The sequence below is a fragment of the Bufo gargarizans genome, chromosome 1 (genome assembly GCF_014858855.1).
Source record: "Bufo gargarizans isolate SCDJY-AF-19 chromosome 1, ASM1485885v1, whole genome shotgun sequence".
NCBI classification, from domain to species: domain Eukaryota; kingdom Metazoa; phylum Chordata; class Amphibia; order Anura; family Bufonidae; genus Bufo; species Bufo gargarizans.
The window spans coordinates 144309700-144326805 of NC_058080.1; the positions used below are offsets into that span (position 1 = coordinate 144309700).

The window sequence follows — 17106 nt, forward strand, 5'->3', positions numbered from 1 at the left end:
GTCATCAGGGCCAGTGCAGTACCCCCACCGTAGGGCATTATTAGGGATATCTAGTCCCGACCCCTATCTCTTCTTGCAGCAATTCCACTCCTCCAAGGATTATTCACATCAAGTTATCGAGAGGAACTGCCGTACACAGGAACCAATCAACGGAGCGGTAGGACAAATGGTCTTTATCTAAGGAGCCGCCGTGCACTTTCATTCCTACTTTATGAAGTTATTCTGTCCCCATGGACTTCACTACATAGTGAGGACCGACTTCGAATGAGGCTCCATTTACTGTATTTTGTGGAGGTTTTTTTTGTACGCACCATTATCAATTATTTTGAGGGCCATTTATTTTATTATTATATCTATTTAAGAAATAATTATTAAAAGTTAAATTTTAGGACTAATTAATTGCAGATCACTTTTTCAGTATACTTCAAAAGTTTTTACCTTTTTACAGTATTAACACACCTAAAAAACTATACAAATGTGGTATCGCTGTAATCGTACTGACCCAGAGAATGAAGTGCACAGGTCAGTTTTACAGCTTAGTTAAAGTCGTAAAAACTAAACAAAAATATGGCGGAATTGCATTTTTTCACAATTCCATTCTACTTGGACTTTTTTTTCTAGCTTCCCAGTACATCGTATACAATATTAAATGATGCCATAATTATAGCACAACTTGCGGCTATGTTAACAGAAAAGTAAAAAGAAAATTGGGGGAATCTGGGAAGGCAAAGAGTAAAAAACAGAAATGCAAAAACAAAAAAATGACCTGATCCTGAGAGGGTTAAGGATAGTACAGCAGTTCTATGCCGTTTCTGTAAAGGTGGCTGAGCTCTGTCCAAACTAGCGGCACCTTGACTCTGCTGCCTATTGTAGGTCCCTTGGGCAGGAGCCCCATGAACTGTCTATTATGGAAAACCTTTAAAGGGAAGCGCTATCTAAAATACTTGTAGTATTCAAGCCCACTAGGTGGATACTCCATAATACTCTGTGTTAGATACATTTACTTTTTTCAGCACTGCTGTTCTACTCACTTAATGCACTTTGTGACTTGTATAATTGCTTAACAGGGTTTTATATGTGGTTAATAAGATGTGGATGCTCAATATAATCTGATTTCTTTTTTTTTTTTGTTCAGATCTTTGAACAGGTCTTAAGTGAACTGGAGCCGCTGTGTCTCGCAGAACAAGACTTCATCAGTAAATTCTTTAATCTATCCCAACATCAGAGCATGCCTCGGACACCCATGGTACAGAACGCTAGTTATTTAATAATGTTACTGTATGAAAGACTAATTCTGGGAAAATGTAATGTAGCAGGACCTGTTAGGGGTCTTCACACGCATGAATTTAGTGCTGGCTTTTTATGCCTGTAAAAAGTCTCAAATTTTGTTACTTTCCGTTTTGGGACAGGCTTTGCCACTTTTTAGCATTTTTCAACACCACCGCCACTTTTCTTAAAATTGAGGAGAAGATGAGCCACGGGAGGAGATCTCTTAACATATGTGCAAAAAAAGAAAACTGCCGCACATTACACTAGAAGTCTACTCCAGCTCTGGTTGGAGTAGATTTCTGTTTTGGGCACACAGACAGCAGAACGACCTGCGTCTCGTAAAAAAATTGGTTGGATCTTCGGCCAGCTGGGTGTTTACTAGGACCAGTGTGTGAAACGTTGGACTTTAGTAAATGACCCCTGTGTGTTTTACCACTAGCATTTCCTTGTATAGAGAAGGAGATTACAGGACACCTAAAAAACATGCCAAAAGTTTCAGCATGCTGCATTTCTGAAAGAGACACAAAAGAGTGTATTCATATCTCTGATAGACCTTCAGCTAACATCTAGATCTAGCATTTGTAAAGGGAACCTGTCATCATTGTTAAGCTGATCTCACCGAGGACAACATAAAGCAGTGACAACGTTGATTTCAATGGAGTTTTACTCATGAGCTGAAAGTACATGGTTGCTAAGATCCAACACCCAGTCTACCTGAGAAGAGTCAGTTAGGCTACATGCACACGACTGTGCAGTTTTTTGCGGTCCGCAAGAAACAGAAGCCGCCTGTGTGCCTTACGCAATTTGCAGAACGGATCGGGCGGCCCATTGTAGAAATGCCTAATCTTGTCCGCAAAACGGTCAAGAATAGGACATGCTATTTTTTTTTTTGCGGGGCCTCGGAACGGAGCAACAGATGCAGACAGCACACGGAGTGCTGTCCGCCTCTTTTGCGGCCCCATTGAAGTGAATAGGTCCGCATCCGAGCCACAAGAACTACGGCTCGGATGCAGACCCCAAAAATGGTCGTGTGCATGAGGCCTTATTCATAAGTTCTGGAGTGACACACTGTTGAAATCAGTGTGTCTGTCATTACTTTATGCTGTTCTGAGTGAGGGCAGGATAAAAGTGATGACAGGTTCCCTTTAACATAGAAAAGGCTGGTGCAAAAGAAATGCAAAGGTAGAGAAAAAAGGCACCAGAAAAGGACATGTAAAACGAGCCTCTTTCTTTCTGCCCCTCTAAATGCAATGCTTCATGTTACTGGTCTGTACAGAAGTGGCCGAAAGGAGAGACGGCCTCTGACATCACTTCCTGCTCTGCAGCTATTGGGTGAAGGTGCGCCTCGCAGACTTCCTGCCCTGCCGTCCCCTGGTTACATTTGGGTTTGAGCAAAGGCTGCAGTTTGTATTATGTAACCATGGAGACACAAAGCTCTGCATAGAAGCTGTACATGCAAAAATTAACAAGGTTTTTATTCACAATTGTTTAAAAATAAATGCTTTATTTTTTATTTTAGATGAAAATAGAGCCATAAAAGAAAATAGTTGTAAAGGTGGATTGAAATTAAATGAATGCGTATGTACCTGAATTTTAAAGGAGTATTCCCATCTTGGACATTGATGGAATATCACAAGGATATGCCATTAATATCAGATAGGTGCGGGTTCCAACTGTGGGACCCGCTCCTATATCCGGAATGGGGCCACCAAAAAGAAGGACATGCACCGCTCACTCTCTATGGCTATGGACTTTAGAAGTCCCCTAGCGGTGAATGGAGAGCAAGCTACGCAAGTATGACCACCTCTACGTTCAGGGTGGCCACGCATGCGCGGCTCTTCACTTAGACAGCCCCGTTCTGGAGATAGGTGAGGGTCCAACCACAGGACCAGGGTGGATTTGATTTAAATCAAACTGATTTAAATCATGATTTAAATCATAGTCAGTAAGGCTTGATTTAAATAATAGTTTTCTACATAAAGACTAATTCTTGCTGGTATAACTTATAATATGCAAGTAGATGAAGATTTTTAGAATAACAACTTTTCATATTAGTTTGATTAGGTTGATTCTGTATTCATAGGTTTGTAGAAGTTAGGATTAAGGTCTTTTTCGCAACTCTGTTCATGTTATAACATTTTTGCTGTGAAAAAGAGGCATGTGATCTCTGCTGAGTCAAATTCAGTTTTGAGAACTGCAAACTAAACCAAGCATCTGTGATAATATCTTGTAGGCAGAGAAACTGCCCAATAATCTTACAAAAACCTCTGGAAGAGCATGACATTGTGAATGGATTAATGGAATTTATTTACCCCAAAAAATTAAACATATACAGCCTTATTCTACATAATTAAAAAATGAATCTTTATTTTATGATGGAATAACCTTTGGATGGTAATATATTTTCCTCAGATTTTTTTTATTATATAAAATGCTTTTTGATTTAAATAAAAAAAATCTGATTTTTATTTTTTTAAATCATAGATTTTTATCCACCCTGACCAGGACCCACTCCTATCTGACATTCCCAGGTGGGAATACCCCTTTAAGTGTATATAAAAAATGTAGTAAAATATAAAATATCAGACAGTTCGCTCTCGATAACCAATGCTGGGAAATTACGCTCTAAAAAGTCAGTAATGTTCTGTGGGAATGGCTATAATTGGCTTCTGGTGGAATTACATCCAAATAACAATCAAATCATTATATTTATTGTCCTTAAGAAAAAAAATAAGCTATTGTGTCTCTGTTAACCGGCATCTCGGAAAGTAAGCCAGGCTTTTATGTTAAGCTGAACAGATGAATTAGCCACAAAATCACAAGTGATTGTTTTTTAGGGGAACGAGGAGGACTGATAAGTAAAAATAAATGATGACAGCATGAATAATTAAATGCACTCATCCGTTGTGGCTTGGTAAATGTCTAGGTGATGTGGATGCGGTGCTTCATAAGGTTAATGGATTAGAGGAGGATGAGGAACTCCCGTCTTATTATTTCGGTGGGGAAGGAAGCAATTTATTATTAAATAAATTATTATAAATGATTATTATAAATTTATTAAATAAAGCCTTATCAAGATATTAAAGGGGGTTTCTGGGATTATCATATTGATGACCTATCCTTCAGTCAGACCCCCGCCGATCAGCTGTATGAAGAGGCCGCAGCGCTTAGGCCTCTTCCTAGGTCAGTGATGACATGTTCATAGGTCATGGGCTGAGCTGCAATGCCAAGCACAGCCGCTATCAAGTGGTGCTCTGATGAGTGCCGTGGTCTCCTCTAACAGCTGAACGGTGGGGCTCCTGGGAGTTGGTCAGTGCTTGGGTCTCTTCCTAGGCCATGGGAGGTCACGTTCATTGGTCACATAGTAGTAGAAAATTGTGGCACACAGTATTTTACTTTGCTGTTAGATTTTAATCTTGTATCATCATATGATCATCATGATCCAGTGCAGTTACAGGGTATATAAAGCAGGCATGTATAAATCAGTATGGCGACCAGACGTTATGGCCTATCATGGCCTTCTTCAGCAGTCTTAATCTGTAGCTGGCTCCCTGTAGTACGTGGTGCTGGATGCATTGGTTGCATGGCCTAGGTGCAGCTCAGTCCCATTGGTACCCATGATGTTGTTTTTTAAAGCTTAGTTGTAGAACTGTCGTTGCCTTATGCTTGCAGTGGCTGCAAGATGGAAGTAAAATTGTGGAAGGTCAGTAAGAAATAGGGGACAGATGGAGGGGAGTATGACAGGGCACTCAGACCACCAAGAATCTGTATGATGTTAGCACCGAGATGCTTTACCAATGAAGAGAATGACCACATCCAGACCACAGCATGGCATATCCATAGGCCTGATAGATCACAACTGTCCTTAGGCTTTATATAGGCAGTGTTTGTATAAGCCCCACCCATAAATGGGCAGTCCCTGGTGGGTTGGCGGCATTCTCGGGGGCGGAACTTACATGCCCTGAATTTACCAACTGCTATGTTGGTATGTCTTTGTTGCCCATAGCTACCAATCACAGCTCAGCTTCCATTTTTCTAGTGCACTTAGCTGAGCTCCTGCTTGCTGTGTGCAGTAGTGCTGTTAGGGCTCATTCAGATGGCCATAGTGTTTTCCGGTCCGCAAATTGCAGATCCGCAAAACACGGATACCAGCCATATGCGTTCCACATTTTGCAGACCGCACATGGCCAACCCTATGATAGAAATGACTCGTCTGTTAGTTATGAACATGCCATTTTTAATAATCTACAAGAGGTATTAAACCATAGGCTGGTGTCCCAGAAAGACAACTTGTTACCTGTCCACAGGATTGGTGATAAATGCCTGACCGTTGGGAGGTCTGACCACTGGGATCCCCACTGACCACGAGAGTGGGTTTTTGTGTCCCCTATATGAATATAGCGAGAGCGCTGGTCTAGCGTGCACACTGCCGCTCCGTTCAATTCCTTTGGCACTACGTAGAGCAGATTACACTGTTCAGCTGTCTCCATCGGTCCCATAGAGATTGCATGGAGCAGAAGTGTGTATACTTAGACGCCACACCATTCAAATGGGGGACAACCAGCTGCTGTTCTTGTGGACCTCAACTATCAGACACTTATTATGAGCTAGATTGTGGATTGGTGAAATGTACAAGCTCTTTACGGAAGACCTACACATAGTTTGCTGCCTTTTTCCCATATTCTTTTTTGTTTTTGTTTTTTAGGTTGAAGGAGATGATGCAGATGGTGGAGGATTTTCTCGGTCACAGAACACAGTGATAACAACATCCTCAGAGTACATCTCTTCATTATATTATCACTAATGAACATGCAATAACTTGCTAAACATACTAAAGTGTTTGGTAATATTAGGGCTGTATAAAACACAGCAAATCCGATGTATGTACGGAAGCTAGTAAACATAACTCACGTACTGAATGATCACATGGCAAATTATAATTGTTAAAGGGGAATCTCCATCTTTTTTCCTTCATCGGGTAATTGGCTCGTTCGTGCCTACACCTAAATTATCGTTTTCTGGCAGCAGATCGCGCCATCTATACAGCACTCTACGTCCGGCAAACAGTGATTCTGCATGTGCATAAGCGACATTAGTGATCCCTCCTCTTCTCCACTGACGAGCAGGCGATTGTAGGGAGAGAACGCTTCCTTCCTGACAGTCGTCTGCTCTGTTGGGCAGTATCAAGAGGCCTCAAGGGCACCATTTGTTTAGGAATGGGGGAAAGATAGAAAAAATACCAAAGACCTACAGATGACGCTATATAAATAGATTGCTATAGTTAGTGCTAAGTTAGTTGATCAGTATATTTCGCCTCATTTGTCTCCGATAAATGTTATTTCCGTGGAGGTATGAGTGAATGACACCCCTTGTACTGGTCGGTCCTTAACAAAACAGGATATTTTTCCCTCTATGGTGGTCTATTTGCACCTATACATATTAGATGTGTGCTTATCCAGATTACTACCATATGGAAAGTTCATAAGCAGCTGTGGGGAGTCTAACATGCCCAATCCTTGACAGTAGAGATGTGACGATACCAAAAAGTTTGATTCGGTTTTGAGACCAAGAAAAAGTTTTGCGATACTGAATACCACACAAAACATGCAAAACAAAAAAATACCCACACAGTAACCTCATGTTGCTGTCTAAACATGATTGTGGCAATACCAAACTTGTGTAGTTTTTATTTTGTTTTATCACTTAAAAAATAAAAATAAAAATCTTTTATTTTATTTTTCCATTGCCATTTTCTGACCGCCATAGCTTTTATTTTCAGTCTACAGAGCTGTATGAGGGTATATTTTATGTGGGACAGTTTTTATTGGTACCATTTTGAGGGTGCATACAACTTTTTGATCACTGTTGCTCAACTTTTTTAGGGACAAAGTGAATAAAAAATTGCAGATTGTAAGTTCTTATTGTTTTTGCCATTATGGCCTTCACCACACAGAAACATCATTTTAATAGTTCAGACCTTTTCAGATGTGGCAATACCTGATATGTTTATTGCTTTATTGTTTATATTTTGAATATATAAAATTGGGAAAGGTGATTTAAACTTTTAATATTCTTGTGGGTTTTTTAATATATATATATTTTTTTTAACTTTTATTTTACTTAATTACTTTTAGCTCCCTTAGGGGGCTGGAACCTGGGATCTTTTGATCCCTTATCCTGTTCACCATTATAGAGATCTATTATAGTGAATGCCATTCTGACGCACTCCCTACTGAGCTGTGCCTTGTGCACAGATTAGCAGGGAGCTTACCGTGGCAGCCCTGGTAAGCTTCAGAAGCATCCAGGTTGCATTGGTTGCCTCTGCCTTACCTCACAGATGCCGAAATCGCTGTTGATCACAGCATCTGAGGGGTTAATTGAGCAGTTCTGACATGATCACCGTTCCCCATCATTGCGACCAGGTGTCTGCTGTATTATACAGCTGGCACTCGCTGTGTATGGAGCATGTTCACTGCAGCAGCCCACTCTATATAATTCCCTGTGCATAATGCTGTACATGTACAACATTATGCGTTAATGGGAGGCTCATGGTGTTATTAATTTTAAATCTCCATGTGCATCATATTAATAGTAAGTTACACCATCATTAACCCCATGTTACCCATTATATGAGTTAGAACATGATGGGGGTCACTTACTATTAATATGAGGCACATGGAGGTACTAATGTAATAAGACTATGCGCCCCACATTAATACATGCACACAGAACAAAGCACATACCTCCTGCAGCAAGATCTTCCAAGATGCTGATAAGTTAAAGGAGCTTTGATGATGTCATCATCATGTGACCAGTAACCTGTGGATGTTACTGGTCACATGGCGATGACTTCATCAAAGGTCCTTTAATTTATCAGCTTCCAGCACCACGAGGATGCTGTGAGTTTCTCTCTCCCCTACCCTCCTATTCTTCCCCCTCCTTCCCTCCGTGACACTCCCCCATCGGGCCACTAAGTGTTTTCATTAGTTGTTGGCCACGTCACAGTGAGGAGGGAGGGACGCTCTCCCTCTTTCTCCACTGTGCGGCCACTTATGAGAGCACAGTCTGCGTGCACCATGTTCTCTGATAGCGACTGATACTAAGCTGTGCAATAGTATGCGCAGCATAGTTTCGAGAAAACGCCAATCACGATATCGTATCGAACCGGGTATCAAAGTATTGAAAAATTATTGAATTCACCCGGTGCAACTCTCTTTGACACCAGTGCTATTCATACGGTACACATTAGATTAGACCCTATTGAAATTTGCTGGTAATTATCTCATGTGTATGGCCTTCTTTAGTAACCGTAATTAGGACTTGAATTGAATGTTTGTAGACGGTGTTTAGTTGAGCTTTGTTCATGCTCATACTTTTCATACTTCATACTTTACAGGAAGGAAATGATCCGACAGATGATGACTCACATCTTTCGCTGCATAGAACCAGAACTCAACAACCTTATTGCCTTGGGAGACAAGATTGACAGCTTTAACTCTCTGTATATGCTGGTGAAGATGAGCCACCATGTGTGGACTGCAGAGAACGTGGACTCTGCTTCCTTCCTCAGTACTACTCTTGGCAATGTCCTGGTTACAGTGAAGAGGAATTTTGATAAGTGCATAGTAAGTGGGAATTTGCAGTGCCTTGCATGGTCTTACATAAACCTAACATAAATTGATCATACAGCAATATATGTCTCTAGGATTATGGTTCCTTAAAGGGGTTGGCCCATCATAGACAATGGGGGGCATATCGCTAGGATATGCCCCCATTGTCTGATAGGTGTGGGTCCCATCTGTGGGACCCGTACCTACACTGAGAACATAGTGGTGGAGGGCGCACTGCGCATGTGCAGCCACCCTCTATTCATTTCTATGGGGCCGCTGAAAATAACCGAGCACCGGCTCGGCTATTTTCGTCGGCCCCATAGAAATGAATGGGAGCGGTGGCCGCCCAAGGGCGATGCGCTCCCATTCTCTTGTATGGGGAGAGTGCTTGGCGGTGGCCGGAACCTTGGAAACCCGGGGTCCTCTAGCCATCGTCCTCCCTGCTCCGTTCTCGACGTAGGTGCTGGTCTCAGAGGTGGGATGCGTACCTAGTAGACAATGGGGGCATATCCTAGCGATATGCCCCCATTGTCTATGATGGGCCAACCCCTTTAAGGCTCCTTTACAGGGGCCAACACAGCAGGAAGTTATGAGGAACAAACAGATCGTTCCTGACAATTGCCTGCTCATCAGCGGTGAGAGCTACATTTACATGCAGCATTCATCTCTTCTGTATGGGTGACGAGTGATCGCTACTGTGAGTGTGCCTAATTTTTGTCATTCTTTTCTTTGGAATTCTGGCTCTTAAGTCTACGGTACTTTGTTATCCTTCTGCGTGTATTACATAATCCCCTGCATAACGGAAATGGGACCGATCCGTTTTGCAGCCCATAGACTTCTATTATGACTGAATGAATAATGGAATGCCTCTAAAGGCATTCCGTTATGCTTTCCGTCATAGATAACCCCTTTTGATTATCTTTTTTTCATCTGTCTTGATCCCAAAACTTTGACCTCACCCTTGTGTCATTTCATTTTGCTGTGTGATGATTTAATACCACCTCTCTCCTGGTATAGACTAACCAGATCAAGCAGATGGAGGATGTCAAAATCTCAAAGAAGAGCAAAGTCGGCATTCTTCCCTTTGTATCAGGGTTTGAAGAGTTTGCTGAGCTGGCAGAGTCCATCTTTCGATCGGCTGAAAGACGTGGAGACTTGGATAAAGCTTATACCAAACTGATCAGAGCGGTTTTCCTAAATGGTAAATGTTGGCGTAAAGGAAGATGTGTGTAGTGTCTTTATGTCTGCAGTTATTGCCGTAGACACCAGATATATGAATTGTTTTTAATGAAAGTAAACGCACTATATTCACCAGCACACTTCCATGTGCAAAGACACATGGTTTGGTGCTCTCATTAAGAGAAACAAACAAAATAAGAGTATTGCAGGTTTGATACCTTTTAATGGCTAACAAAAATAGAAGTAATGATGTTACATAGCGAGCTTTCGAGACATCACCAGTCTCTTCATCAGGCGTACTACAAGAATATATGAAGAAACAGCAATATATATACAATAAGAACAGAGGCATGGGGGGAATGAATGGAGATTTGAAAAAAAAAAACAGAACTACATATTAAAGATCTTGAGAATGAGTCCTTAATTATCTTACAGATAAGGGGTGTGAAAGTTTTATAGTCTCTAAATTGATGTTATCTCAGAGACCTGGTGCCCCAACTATGTCTATAGAAGACTCTTTAGAGCTTGTAGTGTGTCATAAATCCCGGGGACAAATTCAGTCCAGTATTCAAAGTGTCCAGCAGTGTTATATAAATTTGTATTCCTAAATTATTCTAGCTTTTTGGGATTTGAAGTTACCTTTTAATATGAGAACTTTCATATGTTCTACATTGTGTCCTGGGCTACAGAAATGCTTAGCCACAGAAAAGTGTAGCTTCTTCTCTTTAATTGTGTGGCGGTGGGACCTCATCCTTGCATTGAGTCTCTATCCTGTTTCTCCAACGTAGAGGCCTCTAACAGGACATTTAGTGCAGAGAATCAGATAAACAACATTAGATGTAGAACATGTGAATGTCCCAGGGATCCTATATTCCTGCTGTGTGTTGGGGATCCGGATCTTATCTGTTGTCATTATATGGAGAAACAGGACAGAGACTCAATGCAAGGATGAGTTCCCACCGCCACACAATTAACCACTTCAGCCCCGCTAGGTGAAACCCCCTTCATGACCAGAGCACTTTTTACACTTCGGCACTACACTCCTTTCACCGTTTATCGCTCGGTCATGCAACTTACCACCCAAATGAATTTTACCTCCTTTTCTTCTCACTAATGGAGCTTTCATTTGGTGGTATTTTATTGCTGCTGACATTTTTACTTTTTTTGTTATTAATCAAAATGTAACGATTTTTTTGGAAAAAAATGAAATTTTTCACTTTCAGCTGTAAAATTTTGCAAAAAAAACGACATCCATATATAAATTTTTCGCCAAATTTATTGTTCTACATGTCTTTGATAAAAAAAAAATGTTTGGGCAAAAAAAAAAAATGGTTTGGGTAAAAGTTATAGCATTTACAAACTATGGTACAAAAATGTGAATTTCCGCTTTTTGAAACAGCTCTGACTTTCTGAGCACCTGTCATGATTCCTGAGGTTCTACAATGCCCAGACAGTAGAAAACCCCCACAAATGACCCCATTTCGGAAAGTAGACACCCTAAGGTATTCGCTGATGGGCATAGTGAGTTCATAGAACTTTTTATTTTTTGTCACAAGTTAGCGGAAAATGATGATGATTTTATTTATTTATTTTTTTCTTACAAAGTCTCATATTCCACTAACTTGCGACAAAAAATAAAAAATTCTAGGAACTCGCCATGCCCCTCACGGAATACCTTGGGGTGTCTTCTTTCCAAAATGGGGTCACTTGTGGAGTAGTTATACTGCCCTGGCAATTTAGGGGCCCAAATGTGTGAGAAGAACTTTGCAATCAAAATGTGTAAAAAATGACCGGTGAAATCCAAAAGGTGCACTTTGGAATATGTGCCCCTTTGCCCACCTTGGCAGCAAAAAAGTGTCACACATCTGGTATCGCCGTACTCAGGAGAAGTTGGGGAATGTGTTTTGGGGTGTCATTTTACATATACCCATGCTGGGTGAGAAAAATATCTTGGTCAAATGCCAACTTTGTATAAAAAAATGGGAAAAGTTGTCATTTGCCAAGATATTTCTCTCATCCAGCATGGGTATATGTAAAATGACACCCCAAAACACATTCCCCAACTTCTCCTGAGTACGGCGATACCACATGTGTGACACTTTTTTGATGCCAAGGTGGGCAAAGGGGCACATATTCCAAAGTGCACCTTTCGGATTTCACCGGTCATTTTTTACAGATTTTGATTGCAAAGTACTTCTCACACATTTGGGCCCCTAAATTGCCAGGGCAGTATAACTACGCCACAAGTGACCCCATTTTGGAAAGAAGACACCCCAAGGTATTCCGTGAGGGGCATGGCGAGTTCCTAGAATTTTTTATTTTTTGTCACAAGTTAGCGGAAAATGATGATTTTTTTTTTTTTTCTCTTTTTTCCTTACAAAGTCTCATATTCCACTAACTTGCGACAAAAAATAAAAAATTCTAGGAACTCGCCATGCCCCTCACGGAATACCTTGGGGTGTCTTCTTTCCAAAATGGGGTCACTTGTGGCGTAGTTATACTGCCCTGGCAATTTAGGGGCCCAAATGTGTGAGAAGTACTTTGCAATCAAAATCTGTAAAAAATGACCGGTGAAATCCGAAAGGTGCACTTTGGAATATGTGCCCCTTTGCCCACCTTGGCATCAAAAAAGTGTCACACATGTGGTATCGCCGTACTCAGGAGAAGTTGGGGAATGTGTTTTGGGGTGTCATTTTACATATACCCATGCTGGGTGAGAGAAATATCTTGGCAAAAGACAACTTTTCCCATTTTTTTATACAAAGTTGGCATTTGACCAAGATATTTTTCTCACCCAGCATGGGTATATGTAAAATGACACCCCAAAACACATTGCCCAACTTCTCCTGAGTACGGCGATACCAGATGTGTCACACTTTTTTGCTGCCAAGGTGGGCAAAGGGGCACATATTCCAAAGTGCACCTTTCGGATTTTGCAGGGCATTTTTTACAGATTTTGATTGCAAAGTTCTTCTCACACATTTGGGCCCCTAAATTGCCAGGGCAGTATAACTACGCCACAAGTGACCCCATTTTGGAAAGAAGACACCCCAAGGTATTCCGTGAGGGGCATGGCGAGTTCCTAGAATTTTTTATTTTTTGTCGCAAGTTAGTGGAATATGAGACTTTGTAAGGAAAAAAGAAAAAAAAAGAAAAATCATCATTTTCCGCTAGCTTGTGACAAAAAATAAAAAATTCTAGGAACTCGCCGTGCCCCTCACGGAATACCTTGGGGTGTCTTCTTTTCAAAATGGGGTCACTTGTGGCGTAGTTATACTGCCCTGGCAATTTAGGGGCCCAAATGTGTAAGAAGTACCTTGCAATCAAAATGTGTAAAAAATGGCCTGCAAAATCCGAAAGGTGCCCCTTTGCCCACCTTGGCTGCAAAAAAGTGTCACACATGTGGTATCGCCGTACTCAGGAGAAGTTGGGCAATGTGTTTTGGGGGGTCATTTTACATATACCCATGCTGGGTGAGAGAAATATCTTGGCAAAAGACAACTTTTCCCATTTTTTTATACAAAGTTGGCATTTGACCAAGATATTTTTCTCACCCAGCATGGGTATATGTAAAATGACACCCCAAAACACATTGCCCAACTTCTCCTGAGTACGGCGATACCACATGTGTGACACTTTTTTGCAGCCTAGATGCGCAAAGGGGCCCAAATTCCTTTTAGGAGGGCATTTTTAGACATTTGGATCCCAGACTTCTTCTCACACTTTCGGGCCCCTAAAAAGCCAGGGCAGTATAAATACCCCACATGTGACCCCACTTTGGAAAGAAGACACCCCAAGGTATTCAATGAGGGGCATGGCGAGTTCCTAGAATTTTTTATTTTTTTGCATAAGTTAGCGGATATTGATTTTTTTTTTTGTTTTTTTCTCACAAAGTCTCACTTTCCGCTAACTTAGGACAAAAATTTCAATCTTTCATGGACTCAATATGCCCCTCACGGAATACCTTGGGGTGTCTTCTTTCCGAAATGGGGTCACATGTGGGGTATTTATACTGCCCTGGCTTTTTAGGGGCCCTAAAGCGTGAGAAGAAGTCTGGAATATAAATGTCTAAAAATGTTTACGCATTTGGATTCCATGTGGGTATGGTGCGTCCATGTGAGATTTTATTTAACCCGCCTGTGCGCGCGCGTTCACAGGAAATCTCGGCTCTCGCGGGAGGACGCGTATATGCGTCCACCCAGAAGAGCAGGACCGCCGGCAGGACGCAATCCTGCGTACGGCGGTCCTGAGGTGGTTAAAGAGAAGAAGCTACACTTTCCTGTGGCTAAGCATTTCTGTAGCCCAGGACACAATGTAGAACACATGAAAGTTCTCATATTAAAAGGTAACTTCAAATCCCAAAAAGCTAGAAGAATTTGGGAATACAAATTTATAACACTGCTTGACACTTTGAATACTGGACTGAATTTGTCCCCAGGATTTATGACACACTACAAGCTCTAAAGAGTCTTCTATAGACATAGTCGGGGCACCAGGTCTCTGAGATAACATCAATTTAGAGACCATAAAACTTTCACACCCCTTATCTGTAAGATAATTAAGGACTCATTCTCAAGAGCTTTAATATGTTGCTCTGGTTTTTTTTGTTTTTTTTCAAATGTCCATTCATTCCCCCCATGCCTCTGTTCTTAATGTATATATATTGCTGTTTCTTCATATATCTGATGAAGGGACTGGTGATGTCTCGAAAGCTCGCTATGTAACATCATTACTTCTATTTTTGTTAGCCATTAAAAGGTATCAAACCTGCAATACTCTTATTTTGTTTCTCTTAATGAGAGCACTAAACTATATTTCTGTTGGCTAACACAGTACCAGACTTTTTCCTTTTTCTTTCAAAGACACGTGAAAACACTGGAAACATGGATGAATCCGAATTGCATTAATGCTATACTTACTATATGAAAATTAGAAGCTCTTTGTGCACAGTTTTGATCAAAATTGTGTTGGGCCCATCTACCAGCGACAAAGTGGCTAAAAAGACAGGATCTACACTATCAGATTTGCCTCTCCTGGGCCTAAACCTACAAAATGGAGAATCCAGCTATATTATATTCTGATTAAAAGCCCTGGGCAGATGGGTGGAATTCCAAGGTCCAAATGGAGGCAGCCGTTCCCCCAAATGTATAAACAAAAAACAAAGAACAGCAAATGGGTGCACGCCATCAGGCTTGCAATGCAAAAGCAAACATACTGTATGCTGCTGCAAATGGTGTTTGCTTGCTTTTTTTTTTTTTTTTTCAATATCTCTTTATTGGAATAAGAAATCACTCGTACAACAATCAATGACGAGACAGTGCATTGTACAAGAAAGCAGCAAAGCATAATGTACATTCAATACTGATGAAAGTGTGATTTCTTAATTCACCTTTTTACAATTTTATACCCCCCCCCATCAACCCATTCCCGCCCCCCCCCCCCCCCATCCCTGAACACCAATCTAACACCACCGGACATGAAAAAGGGCACGGCCCACAACGCCTATCATCTCCTCCAATGGTGCACTCGGCCCAGCGCCAGCTCATAGATCCAATCGCCCTAACTTGCCTGCCAGTTGAGCCTGTAAATACCAACTCGTGAGCTTGAATGGGGCTATGAGTTCCTGAATTTCAACATCAGACAATTGCTTCTCTACAAATCTCCTCCATTTTTTTATGAACTTCTCGACCAAACGCTCCTTATCCTGTTCTACCTCCAGCCTTTCCATATAGAGAACATTTTTCATCGTCCCTATGACCTCTTCCCACACTGGTGCTTCCTTCCCTAGCCAATGTCGCAAGAGAGATTTCTTCACCGACATTAGCAGGAGATGAATACCCGGCTTAGCGACTAATGACCCCATCTCCTCACCCTGGTTCTTAGTAACATAGTGGAATATACATTGCTGCGGCGAGAAACCCACCACATCACCCCAAACGGCTTCTATAAATTCCACGGCCTGCTTCCATACCGGTTGCACTGTTGGGCATTCCCATATGGCATGTAATAATCCTGCCTTCGAGAGGCCACACTTAGGACATTCCCGTAGGTAATGAGCCGGGGCATCTGCATAGGAAAGATTAAAGGCGTACGTCGCTCTATGCAGAAGTCTTAGTTGCGTCTCTCTCCACTGTTCATTATACGTCGCACGCCTGACCAATTCCATCCCTTCCCTCAACTTCTTTGCTATATTTGGGTCGGATAATTCCCTTTCCCAGGGTTTGTATGCCCCTTTTACCAAACCTATTGTCTGAATGTTATGAAGTCTACGGTGCAGCTCAGAGAGGGGCATGTAAGAGCCATCTTTGCCCAACAAAGCCGCAAACCATGCTAACCTATCCGAGTCGCCCACGGAAGTCGCCTGTGCATTACAGTAACTTTTAATCTGCTGAAAGGGAAGATAATGGGCATCCTGTAATTCAAACTGCGCCTTTACCTGGTCCCAAGTCAACCATTGGAGACTAGGGGTGTGTAGTAGGTCTTGAAGAATCCTGATATTCTTTTCCCTCCATACCTGGAACATGCTACTCTCCCTGCCCTGAGAGAACGCCGGCAGTGTCCATAATGGTAATCTGGGTGACAAATAGTAGGGAAGCCCGTAAATCTTCCTAATCGCCTTCCACGCCAATACGGTATCCTTTAATAGAATAGACTGCCTAATTGACACCGGTATGTCTTTCATCCTGGAGTGTAATAGGGCCTCTAGATTTTCCCCCTCCGCTAATTCCCTTTCAATAGTAATCGCCGAATAGTGCCCTGTGCCCCACACCCAATCACGCACATGTCTGAACAGCGATGCCAGATTATAGTGACGAATGTTCGGCAATTGCAACCCCCCTTCATCCTTCAATAAAGTCAATTTAGCGTAGGCAATACGAGGCCTCTTAGTCTTCCAGAGGAAACGGTTAAACGCTCTCTGCACCCTGACTACATCAGTGTGCTTCAGCAACAAAGGAATAGTCTGAAGTGGGTAGAGTAGCTTCGGGAAACTTACCATTTTGATTAAATGCGCCCTCCCACACACCGATAAGGGTAAGTCCTGCCATTT

General features: G+C 41.8%; 1 protein-coding gene across 10 annotated transcripts in view; it reads left to right on the plus strand.

The window, feature by feature from the left end:
- Nucleotides 1-17106, plus strand: part of EXOC1 (exocyst complex component 1) — a 63937-nt gene that overhangs the window by 37130 nt on the left and 9701 nt on the right. For all 10 annotated transcript variants that reach the window (XM_044299342.1, XM_044299369.1, XM_044299361.1 and 7 more), the window contains 4 exons: nucleotides 1136-1246; nucleotides 5975-6045; nucleotides 8666-8894; nucleotides 9897-10080. In XM_044299342.1, the coding sequence (XP_044155277.1) occupies nucleotides 1136-1246; nucleotides 5975-6045; nucleotides 8666-8894; nucleotides 9897-10080 (595 nt within the window). The remainder of the gene's footprint in view (nucleotides 1-1135; nucleotides 1247-5974; nucleotides 6046-8665; nucleotides 8895-9896; nucleotides 10081-17106) is intronic.